At 56.9% G+C, this 16,320-nt stretch overlaps 1 protein-coding gene across 1 annotated transcript in view; it reads left to right on the top strand.

Annotated features, from left to right (window-relative positions):
* The window catches only part of COL7A1 (collagen type VII alpha 1 chain), a 109,756-nt gene that overhangs the window by 72,119 nt on the left and 21,317 nt on the right, over nt 1-16,320 (top strand). Inside the window, exons 83-109 of the mRNA XM_074959608.1 lie at nt 491-526; nt 1,290-1,325; nt 1,861-1,905; nt 2,863-2,895; nt 3,185-3,247; nt 3,391-3,426; nt 3,761-3,841; nt 4,421-4,489; nt 5,019-5,054; nt 5,534-5,575; nt 5,663-5,707; nt 5,852-5,896; nt 6,305-6,340; nt 7,100-7,159; nt 8,283-8,408; nt 9,219-9,290; nt 10,298-10,333; nt 11,372-11,431; nt 11,973-12,017; nt 12,112-12,147; nt 12,694-12,729; nt 13,300-13,356; nt 14,185-14,256; nt 14,905-14,976; nt 15,163-15,198; nt 15,289-15,369; nt 15,810-15,863. Of these exons, the coding sequence (XP_074815709.1) occupies nt 491-526; nt 1,290-1,325; nt 1,861-1,905; nt 2,863-2,895; nt 3,185-3,247; nt 3,391-3,426; nt 3,761-3,841; nt 4,421-4,489; nt 5,019-5,054; nt 5,534-5,575; nt 5,663-5,707; nt 5,852-5,896; nt 6,305-6,340; nt 7,100-7,159; nt 8,283-8,408; nt 9,219-9,290; nt 10,298-10,333; nt 11,372-11,431; nt 11,973-12,017; nt 12,112-12,147; nt 12,694-12,729; nt 13,300-13,356; nt 14,185-14,256; nt 14,905-14,976; nt 15,163-15,198; nt 15,289-15,369; nt 15,810-15,863 (1,446 nt within the window). The remainder of the gene's footprint in view (nt 1-490; nt 527-1,289; nt 1,326-1,860; nt 1,906-2,862; nt 2,896-3,184; nt 3,248-3,390; nt 3,427-3,760; nt 3,842-4,420; nt 4,490-5,018; nt 5,055-5,533; nt 5,576-5,662; nt 5,708-5,851; nt 5,897-6,304; nt 6,341-7,099; nt 7,160-8,282; nt 8,409-9,218; nt 9,291-10,297; nt 10,334-11,371; nt 11,432-11,972; nt 12,018-12,111; nt 12,148-12,693; nt 12,730-13,299; nt 13,357-14,184; nt 14,257-14,904; nt 14,977-15,162; nt 15,199-15,288; nt 15,370-15,809; nt 15,864-16,320) is intronic.

Here is a 16,320-nt window from a genome sequence, read left to right as displayed (position 1 = left end):
TCGGTGCCGGGAGGGTTTGGAACAGGTACCCGGTGCTGACTGTGATCGAGCTGGTGGGGGATCCCCGGACAACCCCCAGTTTGTTCTTGGGACACGTCTGCCGGCATTAACCAGCGGGAGACACTAGCTGTGCAGCAAACCCTCCTGCACAAGGTGCCAGCATCGCCGTTCCAGTCCCTTTGCACCCCCGTGAGCAGCATTCCCCACTGTGACGTTTTGCTGCCAGCTCACGTGTTGTCATTTTGTGTCCTTCCCTTCCATCCAGGGCCCGCAGGGCTTTAGAGGGCCTCCCGGCCCAGCTGTAAGTAACCCTTCATGGTAGGCCTGTTTCTGGGCCCTGGCTGAGGTTGGCTTTCCCAGCTCTCTGTCTATCCTGTGCAGCAGCTCTGTCTTGGCATCATATTGTGTAGAAGGCCAGGCCCGAACTGGGGCTGCTTCAGGGGCTGCTGTGGTTTCGCTAATTCTCCGGCTTTGAATTGCCTCTTTGCAGGGTATGCCAGGCTTTCCCGGAGTTCTAGGCCGACCGGTAGGTGATTGCCTTCCCCTCTTGTCTTGGGCCCCTTCTGCATGTAGCAAATACATCCTTCTCCTGCAGAGTCTGGGGCGTTTCTGCTTTCAGGAGCAGTCTGCATTGTAATCTTTTCACAGGGAGGCAGAGATCGTGCATCTGGAGGTTAGAGCAGGGACTGGGATTCCAGAGATATGGGTTCTAGTCCTGGTTCTGACTCACAACTTTGGGCAAGTCACTTACTCTCTCTTGGCCCTCAGTTGCCCCATCTGTAAAATGGGGCTAGTGACTCTGAGGCTCCTCACAGGTGTAAAGAGCTCAGCGATCCTTGGATAATGATGCTAGAGCAAGGCCCAGAACGACTGACTGTGTAGCGCACAGCTGGTTAAAAAGTGCCGACAGCAGATAAAGTGAGAGGATTAAAATCCTGTCTGTCTGTGCCTGGCCCTTGTTGTAAATCACCTAAAGCAGGCTGGGGTTGCACTGCTGCCCATATTGTCCCAGACACGGTGTGACATGCACAACAGTGTGTGGAGAGTGTGGGTACAACCCTGTCGCTCGCTGAGTGCAACTTCCCTCCTTTGGCAGGGCCGTGAGAGGGGGCTATGGTATGGTGGCAGGGACATTTCACATGAGGATAACTCAGTCCAGAGCTCAACCCTTTTTAAAGAATACTGATCCAACCAAAACTCAGTTAGGCCAACTGACTTCTGGCCTCTGCAATGGCAAGAGGTGATCAGAGCCCCCATCCAGCACTAACAATCTCTCTCCTGTCCTGCAGGGCAACCAGGGAGATCCAGGGCCACCAGGCACAGCTGTAAGTAACACCAGCCTGCTGTACCTTCTGTTGTCTATGGCAGTGTGTGTATCAGACCCACATCTCGGGTGGCATGGGGGAATCTGCCAGTGCCTCAACCCCAACATGCATAGTAGCGTCCAGATGGTTCCTGGAGGCTGAAACCTGCTGGCATGAGATGTCAGCCCAGCACAGAGCTTATACTGGGAAAGGGGAACAGAAAATAGAATCCCAGCGACATCCATTGGAGCTGCCAGAGGCACACAAAGCATTTTCTTTCAGCATTCACCTCCCTGCCAGCCCTCCCCACGGGGCCTGCAAGAGATGATGTCCTGCAGAGCCGGAGGCACAGCCCTCTGTGGTATTACAGGGCTAGGGAGATGCGGAGCCCTGAGCCCAGGATGTTAAACAGGGCTTTTGTGTGTGCGGCAGATTACAAGGCAGCGAAACAAACAGGAAACACCTCAGTGCTGTCTGTGCTGCGCTCCAGAACTGGCTCATTTGCACTGCTGGGCTCTAGCTGTACCTGGGATAACCATCTTCTCTTTCCTTGCAGGGGCTTGTTGGACCACCAGGCGCTCAGGGCCCACCTGGAATAAAGGTACATCCCAGACAGCAGCAGCTTCCAACCCGCTGGAGGCTGGAACCTCTGGCCAGAGGAAGCTGGAGTCCTGCTGCCTTTGCTGGGCTTCGGGACTCCAGGAGGCTGAGTTAGCTGGAGGAAGCACTGCAGATCAATGAGTCAATACGAAACCCGCAAGCATGGCTTGTGCATCCACTGGGGAAGGCCTCCAGCTGCCAGGAGCACCAGGTTCCATGCAGAGAGGGCCACGCATGAGGCTTGGGTGATAGGCACATCCCTGAGCAAGCCAGAGAGTGTGGAGCTGCAGAGCATGCAGAACGCTGTGCTAGCTGGAGGGCTTTGCTGCCCCGCTTAGACCCGGGATTGCAAGGGTCTGATTCCAGGTCAAGTACTGAACACCTGTGGGTTACACCGTCCCCTGGCCACTGTGGTCACAGTGTGTGTGAGATGCAGGCTGTCCCCTTAAAGGGGTGCCGTATGTTTAGAAGGCCTACATGGCGTTGTCCCACATTATGGAAAGAGTGAGGGGGAGGCTTGCAGGAGAGACTGGCTGGAGCCTTTGGGCACTCCATAGCACAAGGGACATGGGGAAGGGGTGACAGCAGGGGAGGCTCCACTTCTCCAGTCAAGTAGGTGAGGGGAGCGGGAGTCACAGTAATGGACCAAATTCACCCTGGGACATGTCCCTGGAGCCAGCGCAGTGAGCCCAGGGCTGAATGTAGGAAAGTAATGGCGAGGACAAAGCCCATGGAAGGGAAAGAGCAGCAACCCAGGGCTGGGAGACACTGAGTGTGTCTTTGCAGAGAGCACCCTGGGGGGTACCTGCCCCCGTCTGTGGGTGGGCGTCCACCCTGCTCTGCCTCACTTAACCACACGCCCGTGCAGGCTGGCTTGAGGCCTCATGGACACCTGCAGCTGAATCTCGGATTGTTGTACCTGCCCAGTGCGGGTTTGTAACAGACTCTCTTATTGCAGGGAGATGTGGGTGAGCCTGGCTCCAGCATTCGGGTGAGTAGCTCTGCCATGCCCTGCCCTCTGTGCCCCGTCCCCAGTCAGGCTGGCTCTGGCCTGATCTTAGGCACTTCTGGGACCTTACCCAGTGTGTACACACCTGCCCTAAAGGGAGTGCTGGGCCCTTTCCTCAGGGGATAACTGGTGTGTCCTGATTCCGTGTCAGGCCAAGGCCTGGGAGCCCGCAGAGTGACTGCCTGGGGGGAGATGCTGTCAGTGGGGGACCCACTATTCTAGGGAGAGGCTTCCCCTGCTCTCTAACACATGCCTCTTTGTTCCATTGCAGGGCTTGCCTGGGCCACAGGGAAGCATCGGCCTCCCAGGCCCCTCAGGCCCCCCTGGCCTTGTGGTAGGTACATGGTGTGGTTCTCTCCCATTTGGGTGCCATCAGGGAGCAGAGTCTGAATGGTCTCTGTGCTGCTGCCCAGAGTGGGAGATTTGCAATTCCTCATTCATTGCCTTTGATTCCTGATTGTGTTTGTTTTCCAACAGGGACCGCAGGGCACCCAAGGATTGCCAGGACAAGTGGTGAGCATTGCTTGTTCACAGTGCCCGATAGCTCCCTTGCTGCCATGGGGGGTATGAATTGCCTTTCCCAACCTGCCTGGCTTTGCCTATGGCCCTTCCAATGTCCTGCCACTGGCATCTCTTCTCTTGGCAACCTTTGCCTTTGTGTACACATCCATTTGGCAGAGCTGGGCCTCCCTTGGCTGAGAGGGCAGGATCCAGGTAGCCCTTCTCCAAGGCCTGGAAGTGGCAGGAGGAGTCCGATAGAGATGCTAGCTGTGGAGTGGATTGTCAGCAGTGCTGTCTACTTCTCTCTCCCCATGATAATTCCAGCTGTTCCATTCCTGTTTTCTAGGGTGAGACTGGAAAGCCTGGAGTGCCGGGGAGAGATGGAGTGCCAGGGAAGGAGGGAGAACCAGGGCTGCCTGGGAAAATGGTATGTCCCACACAGGTGCTGGCAGGGCATGTGTGTCTGCTACAGTGAGCTCCAGCAGGAAGGGGAATGGCAGCATTCCCCAGATACTTGGGTGACAGAGGAGTTAGAAATGCCACAATCCTGCTGCACTAAGCCTCTCTGGCCTTCTCTCCCATTGTGTGTCTGGCACTGGAGACCATGTGGATCAGGAGTTGTTCTACATCTGTCTGTGCAGCTGGATGCCCTAGTGACTCTAGCCCAGTTTGGATGACACAGGAGGTCTCATCAAACCACAAATTCCAGGGGATGTGGCACCTCTAATCGGCACTGAAAGCTTGGCTTTGAATTCAGCATGGTTTAGATTTTCCATGGCAGCATGATGTGTGGAAGAGTACATTGAATTCAACCCCTGGGAGTGTGGTATGCAAGAGAGCTAAGTCAGCAGCCGTGTATGATCTGCCAGGTTACCTCTGTGGTGGCCCCACCTCCTGAGGGAGCTGATGGTGGCAGAGCAGCCAAGGGAGCATGGAGTTGGGGCAGAGCAGCACCCATCATTTCCATCTCAGGCCAAGCCTAACAGTTGTGTTGATTGCATGACAGGGTGTGCCAGGACCCGCAGGCCCTGCCGGACCTAAAGGAGAGCCAGGGGACGCCGGGCTCCCAGGACAGGTGTGTGAGAGACGTTCTCCTATCTCCCTTGGCTCATTTTCTGAGCCAGCTGTGGTAGGTTACTAGCTCCTTTCCGTGGATTTTCCTTCTGAAGGTGGGAGTAACTCATCCAAAGCCCAGCCCTGCTGGGTGGGGTGGGCTGAGCTGGCCCCTCTCCGGGGCTGTGGAGAGGCCCCCCACACCCCCACCACCACCCCAACATCACCTGCTGCCGGAATTCTGAACGCAGGTCCCATACGGGGATGGTGTCGGGACCTTTAATCACTTTATAGCTTACCCAGTGAAGAAATGGTGACAGCAGCCAGGGTTCAGCTGGGCTGGACAGCCCTTTCACACGGGGGTAGGGAGTCTGTATCCCCCTGCCTAAGCCATAGACCAAGCAACGATGCTTATCATTGTGCTGTCTTGCTGTCCTCCTTTGTGTGATTCACTCACTTCCTACCCTGGCCCTTGAAGTGAGAAATTTCCCTCAGTCCCTGACGTCACTCTTTTTTGTTAAATGTCCATATTTCCCCTTCCCTGTCTCTAGGCGATTGTCGGTCCTCCTGGGATGAAAGGCGAGAAGGTAAGAGGCTTGGGGATTAGCTCAGGAGAAATCTGCACAGAAAGCTTCAGAGGGGGAGTGTGGGGACTAGGAGCCAGGACTTCTGGGTTCTTTTTCCAACTCTGACCCAGAAATTGCATTACTAATAATGTTGTTAGAGCCCAGTAAAAGCTACAAAGGGAGAGGGTGGGGCTGGAACAGCCTGGAGTGAGTGACCAGCCCTTTGGTGCAGGGCTTTCTCAGTGCCATGCTGCCCATGCACCATGAGCTGCATCTGCTCTGGCTTGTCCAGTGCCAGCTTCCCTGGTGTCTCTTCAGCCACTCCAGCATCTGAGCAGGAGCACAGGGGTCCCAGGCTGCACCAGGAGTGATGGTTTGGGGTGACCAGGATCAGTGGAAGAAGGGAGCCCAGATGTCAGCTCAGGGTGGGAAAGGGGTTGGGATGCAGGGGGCACAGGAGGGATGCCTGACGTGCTGAGCCTTTGTGTGTTGCTGTATAGGGCGCCCCCGGAGGGATTGAAGGGAACCTGCTGGGTGAACCGGTAAGTTGGCCTTTCATGTCCCTTCCCACTGTTATATCTCAGACTCTGTGCCCAAAGCCAAACACTAACTCCTCTCTCTACCTGCAGGGTGCCAAGGGCGAGCGAGGCTTACCGGGCCCCAGGGGAGAGAAGGTGAGGAACTTCCTCACACCCCAGTGCACGGAGGGGCTTCCACTCTTTGCTCTTAGCCACCTCCCTGTGATGGCTCATGGTGCCTTTGTGACCTGATCCATTTCAGTCCCCATTGGTGAGTCTCACTCTCTTTCTTCCTGCCAGGGGGAGCCTGGAAGACAGGGGGAGCCTGGAGACCCTGGGGAAGATGTAAGTACCACATAGATGGAGTGTTGGGAATGGCTGGGATCCCCACTGTAGGAATGCTGAGTCCAGGCCCAGTGTTAGAGGCTGGGGGAGGTTCTTCCCCTGCCCACCTGCTCAACCCCTCCTTGGTACTGTTCAGGTTCTTGTCCTGGGCCCAGCACTGGAGTATATGAGCGGTTTTGATTTGTTTCATTGCCCCACCTGAATGGGAAGCCCTGGCCTTTGCCATAGTAAACCTCTGAGCATTGAGCAGCTCCAGCGTGTCTGAGATCTGGCTCCAGGGAAAGGCTACCTTGGTGCATTGTAATCTAGTTCTGAAAAATGGTATACAGCGCGTGTGCATGCCCTCAAATGTGTACGTATGCAGAGCATGGTTTTTCTTCATTGTTTCTTGTGCTTGTATTTTAACAGGGAGTCAAAGGATCCCCTGGAGTCAAAGGGGAAAAGGTAAATAGCAGCCCCGGTACTTGGGCTCCAGTGTACTGAGCCTAGAACTCACTGGCATGCCCTGTCAGTCCCAGAACGGGATGTGTTTAGCAGTACTTGGTGGCTCAAACACCCATCTGTCACTTGTTACCTTCCATATTGCACTCGGGTTCATATACCTGAGGTATCTCCCTTGCAGTTTGATTGTCATGTGCTGGTGGCTGAGGAGCAGGGAAGATTGTGGCAGCAGTGAGAAGGGAAGGTCTCTGAGTCAGCACGAGACAGGGAGAGAGCTCTTGGGAGCAGGAGCAGCCGCCAGCTGTGTGTTCAGAATTACTGGGATGAGCTGGCCTGCTCTGTTTGGTGTTTGGCTGGGTGAAAGGCTGATGTAAATGGGCTAATCAGAGCCCTTCTTGCATTTTTTAACAGTGACTAGTGTTCATGGCTGTGGAAATGGCTGTCACAGTGTGTGTGTCTCATTCCTGTCCTGGTGGGACCCCCCAAGGCTGAGAGGGGAGTTTATTCTCCAGGGACCATAAGCTGAACGCACCCTGTTCTGTGACTGACAGGGCGTGCTGGTGAGGTTCTTGTGATGTGGCCACTTTCCCACTAGGGACTGACTGAGGCCTCCCAGTGAACAGCCATAGATTGCAACCGTGCTTAGTCACCAGCTTGGGCATAGCTAACTGGAGGATAATTAGCTGTATGTCCCTATGTATCCACCCCTCTGCCCCTCCATGTGGCATGACTTACCATTTCTATTCCATCTGCACCATTCAGGGTTCAGTTGGCATTGGTCTGCAGGGACCCCCTGGACAAGATGGGCCTCAAGGTTTGAAGGTAACATCTCCTAAGACTTTGTTAGCACAGAGAATCTCTCCTTAGTCATACGGGGAGTCTGGGAATCAGAACTCCTGGGTTCTCTTCCTGCTTCTGCTTCTGGCTTGCTGAGTGACTTGGGCCAAGCCTCTTCCCTGGCTCTGTGCCTGTCTCCCTTTTTGTATAATGGGGTTAATGACACTTGCCCACTTGCCCTGCTTGGAAGGTGCATATTATTATTGTTATCAACTTAAAACATGGAGTGAAACGCCACGTGCTGGCCTTGGCACCGCTCCCTGCTCAGCGTTGCTGTCTCCTGCTGTGTGTGACCTGTCCAGCCCACAGACTCGCAGCCAAGCCAGGAAATACTGTGAATTTTTACAACACGAGCAAGACACCCATAATCTCCCCCTTCATGGGAAATTGATTATTTGGTAGATTCTCCAGGCCCTTTGAGTGAGTCACAGGACAGCTCTAGATGGAGAGGTGGCAGGAGCCACTCTAGAAGCAGGACAGGAAGGGCTGGATCCCCCCCCTCCCCCTGCCTACCTTGCCCCTCACAGCTTCAGGGCTGAGAGACACGGGTGCTTACAGAGCTCATTTGGCATCAGCACCACGGGTGCTGGACAGCTCCTGCTGGAGACCCTGAAGAGCTGGGACACTCTACTCCTGGTTCCAAACCAATCCCCCAGCAGAGATCTTCAGCGCCCAGTTAACAATGAAAATTACCTGCCTCTCCCTCCGCTATGCACACCCAGGGAAAGCCAGCTACCCCAGTGTAACCGCAGAGCGGGCAAGTGCTGGGATCAGTATGTCTCCACTCCAACACCAACCATCCTCCATATACAGGCCTGACACCCTCACTTTTGTGCTGCCTACCTGTACAGGCCTGAGATCCTTTTCCCTGCTTCTGCCCACCCTCAGCGTGTGGGTGTTTGGCTGAGCCCACCTCCATTTCATTCCTTCCCCCCAGGGCTGAGTGCTCTGCCCTGCTAGAGTACAGCATTTCCCTCCAGACTGAAATTGAAGTCCCCTGAGGAGTGTGGGCCCCATCCCACTGCTCCTCTCTCAGCAGTCTGGCATCAGGGGAGTCCTTCCCCAGCAGCAGGCTCAGCAGCACTGGCTCCTTCTGTCTCCCCTCCAGGGCGACACTGGCTTACCTGGCCCACCAGGATCCCCGGGCTTGCCAGGCATCGCAGGGACCCCCGGCCAGCCAGGTCTGAGGGCAGAAAATGGACAGCCAGGCCCACCAGGACCTCCAGGAGAGAGGGTAAGAGGTGCAGTTACCATCCGGCCCTGAGCTCTGGCCCGTCTCACCCCTGCTAAAGCACAACCACTTGGACCACTCGCCCCAACAGCACATACTGCTCAGCACCAAGGGCCAGTGCAGCAGCATGACTGTCCAGCTGCCTCAGCTTCTTCCCTGGGCCTGGCCCTGGAGGTTCATGCAGGGGAGCCAGGTTACAAAGGGAGACCACTGGGTGAGTCCATGAGATGTTCCAGAGCCCTGAGGCTTCCTGTCTGGACTCCTTGGTGCCGGCAGGCAGGGCCTCCTGCTGCTGGAGTGCAAGGGGTCGATGAAAGAAGCAAGGGAAAAGCCCATGTAGGACCATCCTGGCTACCCCCAACAGACTTTTCCCTGCAGCGCTTTCTCTGACCCAATGTGAAGTATGCTCCAGCAAAGCAGCTTCCATCAGCTCCCTCCTGCGACGTGCAGAGAGTCTGCAGCACCCCCCTTGAAGGATTAAATGTCCTTTCTCCACTCACTCCTCCCTGGTCATGTGTGGCAGTGCCTGCCTGCACTGAACTGGGCTCTCTTTCCTGGCAGGACCTCGGAGTTTACCCTGAGCTGCACAGTTCCCCTCCCACGAGAGCACTTGCAGTTGCCTGGTGCCCTGAGTGTGAGCTCTGCCATGGGGGAGCTCGGTGAAGAGAGATGCCCTGGGGCTTGACCTTTGCCATGGAGAGGCCTTAACTGTGCTCCCTTTACAGCCAAGGCCACTCCCGGGCCTTCGCTCGCTGTGAAGTGGGGCCTCATCATGGCCAAGGCCTCTCTTGACTGATGTATTTTTCTTGCTAGGGTTTGATTGGCTTCCCTGGAAGAGATGGTACCTCTGGATCACCAGGGCCCCCAGGACCCCCAGGGCCAGCGGTGAGTGTTGGGCACCTGGGGCCTAGAGTGCTGGGTGTGTAGCCAGGAGGAGGAAGATGGTTTCCAGGAGGTGCAGCTATTGCTCCCCCTAACTAAGCCTCTCCCTGTGTCTCTCTGAAGGTGCCCTGCACAGCCTCAGGGAGGGAGAACTGGGCAGGGTGCTGGAAAGAGCCTGCTGCCCTGACAGAGCAGCAGGCAGGAGAAGTCAAACTGCCAAGCTCTCCGGGGAGCAAATGAACAGTGTAGGAGGTGACAGGCAGCTGCCCTGGGCCAGGAAAGAGGCCACTGAAACCCAAGCCAATGCCAGTTTGCTCAGCTCCAAAGGGAGGGATTTAAAAGGTCAAGTGCCCAAAAGCAGGCAGGCTGGGTGTCTAATTCACCTGGGCCACTGCCACAGTGTGGGCACGATGTCAGCTTATGCATACAGCTGTGACTCTTGCTCATCACTTGCACACACAGTCCCAAGGATTGTGGGAGATCTTCCAGCCCCCGCCTCCAAGCATGGGATTCACCTTTGGGTGACAGAAAAATTTCTTGCTTACCCCAGTGCAGACGCCCTTAGGGGTCTCCCTGTGGACTGGAGCCAGAGCAGCTTTGCATCCAGATTCAGAGCTGGGTGAGAGGCTTACATGAGTATCATTGAACTATTCCCTTGAGTGGGTTGGGGTTGGGGTTGGGGTTGGGGTTGGGGTTGGGGTTGGGGAGGGATGGATGGAGAGATGACTATCTGCATTTCTTCAACTAAAACTCCCTCCACCTGCTTGTTCCCTTGTGTTAACCTCCAGTTGCCACTAGTGTTACCCAGGGCCAGACAAATGAAAGGGAAGTGAGGTGAATCGTACAAGTGACATGGCCAAGGTCTGACCCCTCTCCTTGGTGTAATTGTGGTTGGCACCTAGGCCAGGGCAGCACTGATCTCTGTATCCTGTGATATAGCAAGCCCGCGGGGATTGCTTCAGAGGCCCCCAGGCTGGGCCTGGTCCACTGATCTGTCTCTCTTGTTTCAGGGGGCACAAGGCATCCCAGGACTGAAGGGTGACAAGGTAGGCTCTGCTTTAACCCTTACTGCGCCAGCCTCCTGCGGCTCCTGGAGTGCGGGAGAAGGGCATGTATTCTCCAAGGGCCACAGCTAGAGTGTTCTTTTTCTTGCTTGGTGGATGTTCCCTATTGCCTTCAAATAACATCTGTCCCCCTTTGGGGGATGGGTCTCTGGAGGAATCCAGACTTTTCTCCCCCAGTGCGGCTTCGGGGCTCGTGATGTTGATAGACAGAGGTACAAAGACATCTCAGAGCTACCTACAGGGGGAGTCCTTGGGGCCAAGTGTATCTCTGACCCATTTGCAAAGGCTGTTCTTCTCTCTTCCTCTGGCCTCTGGTGCAGTCGCTTGTCTCTGAAGAAGCCTGTTGTGGGGTGTGACTGTGGAGCCAGGCCCCATCGGTAGATCCTGGGGCTGGCAATGCTGTTACGGTACAGGTACCAAGGAGCAAGTGAGCTCCTGTCCTGTTGCATGACCTGACTTCCCAGTTTGAGGGCATGGGCAAGCAGAGCCAGATCCCCTTCAAGCAGCCAACAGACAGCAGCATCCCTAGGGGTGCAGGTGGCATGAGGATCCTGCCCCGCACATGGAAACCTCTGAGCATCAAGGGAGCAGCGAGGAGAGGCCATGGCTTTCCGGCTTCGCCACATGTCTGGTTGTCAAGACATGCAATCTCATGTATGTGCAGGGTAGGATGGCCAATTTTGGTTGGATGTATTCCTGGAGGTTTCATCACATGGCATAATCTTTAATTAAAAAGATTCATCTTTAATTCCTGGAGACTCCTGGCCAATCCTGGAGGGTTGGCAACCCTAGTGCAGGGCAGTGTCCTATGGAGCATAATGCTGGAGATTCCCAGAGCTGGGACAAAGTGAGCAGGCAGAGGGCGTGGAAAGGGGCAGCCAGTGGCTGGATCCAGCAGGGCCCGGGTAGTGCCTGACTTGGCCTTTTGGGCAAGGTGTGCAGGATTGCCGCTTACCTCGGCTCATTCAGAGAATGCTGTTAGCTACAGCATCACTAACGCTCTGTCTCTCTGCCCTGTAGGGGAACGTGGGGGCTGGACAGCCGGGCCCTAGAGGTGAGCGAGGAGACCCAGGGCCACGGGTATGTATCTCCCTTATAGCCTCCCCCAGCTGTGAGTGCAGACCCTGCTAACCCACCCCTCTCCCCAGCACTGCTGTGTGTGAGGGGACAAGCGCATCGATCCCCTGGGGCCAGAAAGACTTTCCAGCCTGCAGTACAGCAGTGGTGAGCACGGCCTGTGCCCCCCTGCAGCACTGGGGACTCTACCAGGCCTTGTGTCTTTGGGATACAGACACGGCTCTTCATGGGCCAGGGGTATGTGGAGCAGACTTGGAGGTTAGAGATGGAGAAGACACTTTTGAGCCCATCTCCCTGAGGAGAGCGCCCCCTTGGCACACCCTGGCTGGGGCTGCGGAAAGCCCACAAATGGGTACCCTGAAGGCATCCTGTGCCCAGGACCCTCCCCAAGGCCGAGGTCACTGCTCTGGGGCTTTGCCTCTCACCCCCCTCACCATGGATCAGGATAGCAGGCTATGGAATTGACCCGCTGTGCCCTCAGGGCCCAGCTCTCCCATTCCCGGCCCTGTGCTCTGTCTCACTGTGCTCTTTTCCTCCTCGGCAGGGTGAAGACGGGCGCCCAGGGCTGGAGGGAGATCGTGGGCCTGCGGTAAATACCTTCCTCCTCCCTTTGCCTTGCCCTTTAACCAGGGGCTGGGATTGGCTCCCGCTCGCCAGTGATTCCCCTTCTCTTTTCCCTTTAGGGGCCTCCCGGAAACCGAGGGGAGCGAGGTGACAAAGTAAGCAACCTCCTGGTGGGGGGCGTTGGGGCTGGGGGAGGGGAGTCTTCTCCCACCTCCCCCTCCATCAGGCTGCTATTGAAGTACAAGCACCTGCCCATGGGGTACAATCCCACGCTGATGGGATGGGGTCAGGCAGGGTATTGCCCAGAGCTGCTCCTGGATTTCACCCCCCAGCCTGCTTGGGCTGCTGCCTGACCAGGGGCTGTCTCCTCTCCAGGGGAGCTCATGGCCTGTCTCCCTCTTGCTCTCATTTCTCCCAGTTCCTAGTTCTAATAAAGTCAGGTATGAACCCGTTTCTCTCTGATCTTGAGCCCTCCACTCATGCCTCTCAGGACCCCATGAACTTCCCTAGGTTTGGGGTCCCCAAGGCCCCAGGTTTGGGGCTCCTTCCAACCACTCTCCTCCCCTCTGAGTGTCTGGGTTCTGGCTGGTCTCCTTGATGCTCTGAGGGAGGCCCTCGGGTTTGGTAGTGGCCTGACAGTCGTGAGACCCACATGTCCCTGTGCGAGGCATGTTTCTCACCCACGCTCTCTTCCCTTCTAGGGAGACATTGGAGCTATGGGGCCCAAAGGAGACAAGGTGAGTTCCCCATTTACATGCTGCTAGGGGCTCATTGGCTGACCTCTAGCCCCAACTGCCACACCAGAAAGGCCCACTTGCCTTCAGACCTGGGACTGTCTGAGCCAGTACCCAGAGGAAGGTGAAAAAGTAATTCTGTGCTGGCAAAGCTGCAGCGCACAGAGCTTTTCCATCTGCCGCCTGCCCACCAGGCGCTCCTGCCCAAATGCCGCCACAGCAGGTCCACCCCACGTGAACCCTTCCAGTGCTAGTGGCCAGCTTTGGCTTTGCCCTGACTGGACAATCCTTAGCCCTGGGGCTGCTCCCGTAACCCTGGGTTTCTCACCGCTGGGCTGTGTAGGTCCTTGGTCTCCGGCGGCGTGGGAAGCCGTCTGCCATGCACCGCAGTGATGCGTGTAGGGTGTGAGCTGGACTCTTGACTGGCTTGAGGGCAGCAGCTGGTGGCCCTTGGGCACATGAGCCTGTTTAAACCCATGGGATTGCAAACTGCAGCATGGGTCAGTGGGTCTGTGGTTTATTTTGACCTCTCATTGGCTGCCGTGTGGTTTGTTTGTTTTTCCCCATGTGCAGGGTGATACTGTCATTGTGGAGGGGCCGGCTGGAGTCCGGGGGAGCAAGGGGGAGCCGGTAAGAGCCCTACCCCATAGAGCAGAGGTTTTCAAACTGTGGGGTGCACCCCCTAGGGGGGTGTGGAGGAACATTTTGGGGGGGTGAGCAGCAACGCCAGGTGGCTTGGGCCAGCCCTGCACAGTGGGGCTCAAGCCAGCCCCACACCATCTCCACCCCCTGATGCACCTCAGCGAGCCACCCAGCCTGCAGGTCAGTGTCAACATCCACCACGGCTGCGCTGATTTCTGTTCCCAGCAGCCTCTGTGCCCAGCGCTGGCTCTGCCCCCAGAGACCATCACACGCGCCTTCCCCCACCCTGAAAACCCTCGTGGGGAGGGGCATGCATTGGGACTATTTTTGTCTGGGTTGGCGGGGTGCAACCAAAAATTATAACTCCAAGTGCGGGTTGGCTCAGAAAGTTTGAAAACCGCTGAAGGAGCCCATTGCCCAGGGGCCAGAGTGGGCTGTTCCCTATGAGCTATTCCCAGGATGCTTTGAGATTCATCAGCCTGGAGGTATTTCCTGCTATTGAACCTGTAGCTGCTAGGTCCGTCCCTTCGCATCCCCCCGCCACGATCCTCTCTTGCCTTGGGGTTCAGTCCACACCGCACGTGACCCGCACCTGCCTTGGGGTTCACACCCCAGATCTCAGCAGACACTCTCCCTGTGTACCTCCTCCCCCAAGTCTCCATGTCCCTTTAGCCAGACAGACCAGACTCCACCCCAGGAATCTCCCCTCCAGTCCCAATGTGTGCCTTGCTCTTCTCTGAATCCCACCCATGGGTCATCCTCCCTGTGCTGTCAGGGGGCTGACTCCCTGCACCCTCCGCTCTTTCCCCTGACCAGGGAGACCGTGGCCTGAAGGGGATGGAAGGGGAGAAAGGTGACAAGGGTGACCCGGGCCTCCCAGGAGAGAAGGTACGTGAGCGAGCAGCTGGAGGACAGGCAGGTATGGGAGCATGCCTGTCTGAAAGCTGTCCCAGAGGCTTGGGAGAAGCCACAGAGCACTGAAGGCTTGGCAGGACTGAGAACAGGTGCTGTGATGACTGGGCACTGTGGAGCACAGCCGGCCCCAGGAGCTAGGAGCTGGATGCTTTGTGCCCTTTGCTTGCTGTGAGCGCAGCCATTGAGAGAGAAGGGGCTTTGGGCTGGCGGCAGTGGGAGCTGCAGGCCCTGGTTATGGAATGGAGACCGGCAAGGAGGAGGACGAGAGAGGGGCGTGTCACTGGAGACTGCAGGGGAACGGGCCGAGATGTGACGGAACAGGCTCAGTCCCAGCCTGCGTTATACTCAGGGGCACCCTGTACTGGCCAGCGCCAGCCCCCCCATCCCACTGGCAGTGGTGGGGTGCTTTCCCAGAGGTGCATCAGTCTGACCAGGAGGGGAGTTGGCTAGTGAGTCACTGTGGTGGGGGAAGCAAATCAGGGACGTTTTGTTTCTCTCATTTGGGGACCTTTTTTTAGAACCTAATATAATTTCAGAGGCTGGTTCTGTCCCTCCAGCTGCCTGCTGTGAGCAGGGGGAGCTTTCCTCAGGCTGTGCACTGATGTGCGCTTTCACCCGCAGGGAGGAAGAGGCGAGCAAGGGGAGAAGGGCTCTACAGGCTTCCCAGGAGCACGCGGCCCCGGGGGCCAGAAGGTAAGAATAGCCACAGGTGTGCACAGCCCTGCACGTGCCACTCGTGCGCAGATGTAGGTGTGCCTGCAAGTGCGTGTGCACACAGGCCTGCCAGAACATCTGCTGTCCCCATCCTGGCATGTACATGCGGGCGTCACTCAGGCACCCAGCCCCTCCATCCCTGACCTGGTGTGTTTGCCTTTCCAGGGTGAAGTTGGTGAATCGGGAGACCCCGGAGAGTCGGTGAGGAACTGTCCTTTGCTGCTGTTTCTTGCCCATTGCCCAGGAGCAAAGCCCAAGAGTCACTCTGTGTTTTCTCTTCTCTTTCTCCAGGGCCTGCCAGGAAAGGATGGAATCCCAGGAGCAAGAGGGGAGAAAGGGGACATAGGGCCACTGGGAATGCGAGGCCCTAAGGTGGGCATTTCCTTTGTCTGTCTGTCTGTCCGTCCTCCTGTGACCCTGAGAGAGCCTGCCTGCCTGGGCCAGACGTAGCCCTAGGGCAGACCAGAGGGACGCTGAGCCCACTCATGGCAGTGTCTTGGGACCAAGCACCTTGGGGAGAGAGGAACCCCCCGTGTGCATTCAGGGTCAATGTCAGGGAACCCCCAGGCCACCAATTGGCCCCTGGGAATGGGCTCGGATGCAGTGGGGTCTTTCCAAGGGGGCAGTGTAGCCTCCCAAGAGTGGGTTCAGTGGCATCAGCTGCAAGACATTGATGGCCTTGGTAGCCTGAATTTCTCCCCCCGATACCTGACACCCACCATAGACCCTGTCTGCAAAACCAGCCCACTGCCCCAGGGGTTAGTGTCGAAGCGGGTCGCGGAGTGGTGTTGTGACTTCTCTCTTCACTGCAGGGGGATCGGGGACCGAAAGGCGCCTGTGGCCAGGATGGAGATAAGGGGGGGAAGGTGAGTGTTCACGGGTCTGCACAGGTGACTCCCCTTCTCCAGCCAGACAGCAGAGGGGGGACACTTGGTTCCAGAGGCGGCAGAGCCACCATGCTAATGGAAGGTGGGACGACAGTGCGTTGGGACGTGCCAGTGGAGCTGCCAAGAGCCCTGTGCTCCCTGCGGAGCTGAATGGATCCCTGGGGAAATGACTGATGCTTAAGGGCTTCCAAGGGAATAAAGGCTGCCCTGGGGGCCAAGAGGCTTATGGGAAGTGGTGACAGTTCAATCCCCATCTGGTAGAACCCAGTGGAGCTAATTCTGGGCCCAGTCTCACCCCCAGGGCAGCCTGGTCATGTCACTTGGCTGAGGGGCTGGGGTGCTATGGAACTGAGCTCTGTTAAACCAGCACTGGCCTTCTGAGCCACCAGCGGGGGTCTGTGTAGCGGATGAGGGAGGGGCCTTTGAGAAGCCCCAA

The sequence above is a fragment of the Natator depressus genome, chromosome 7 (assembly GCF_965152275.1).
Source record: "Natator depressus isolate rNatDep1 chromosome 7, rNatDep2.hap1, whole genome shotgun sequence".
Taxonomy (NCBI): Eukaryota; Metazoa; Chordata; order Testudines; family Cheloniidae; genus Natator; species Natator depressus.
The sequence above is the reverse complement of the archived record's forward strand: the minus strand, read 5'-3'. Positions and strand labels throughout refer to the sequence as shown.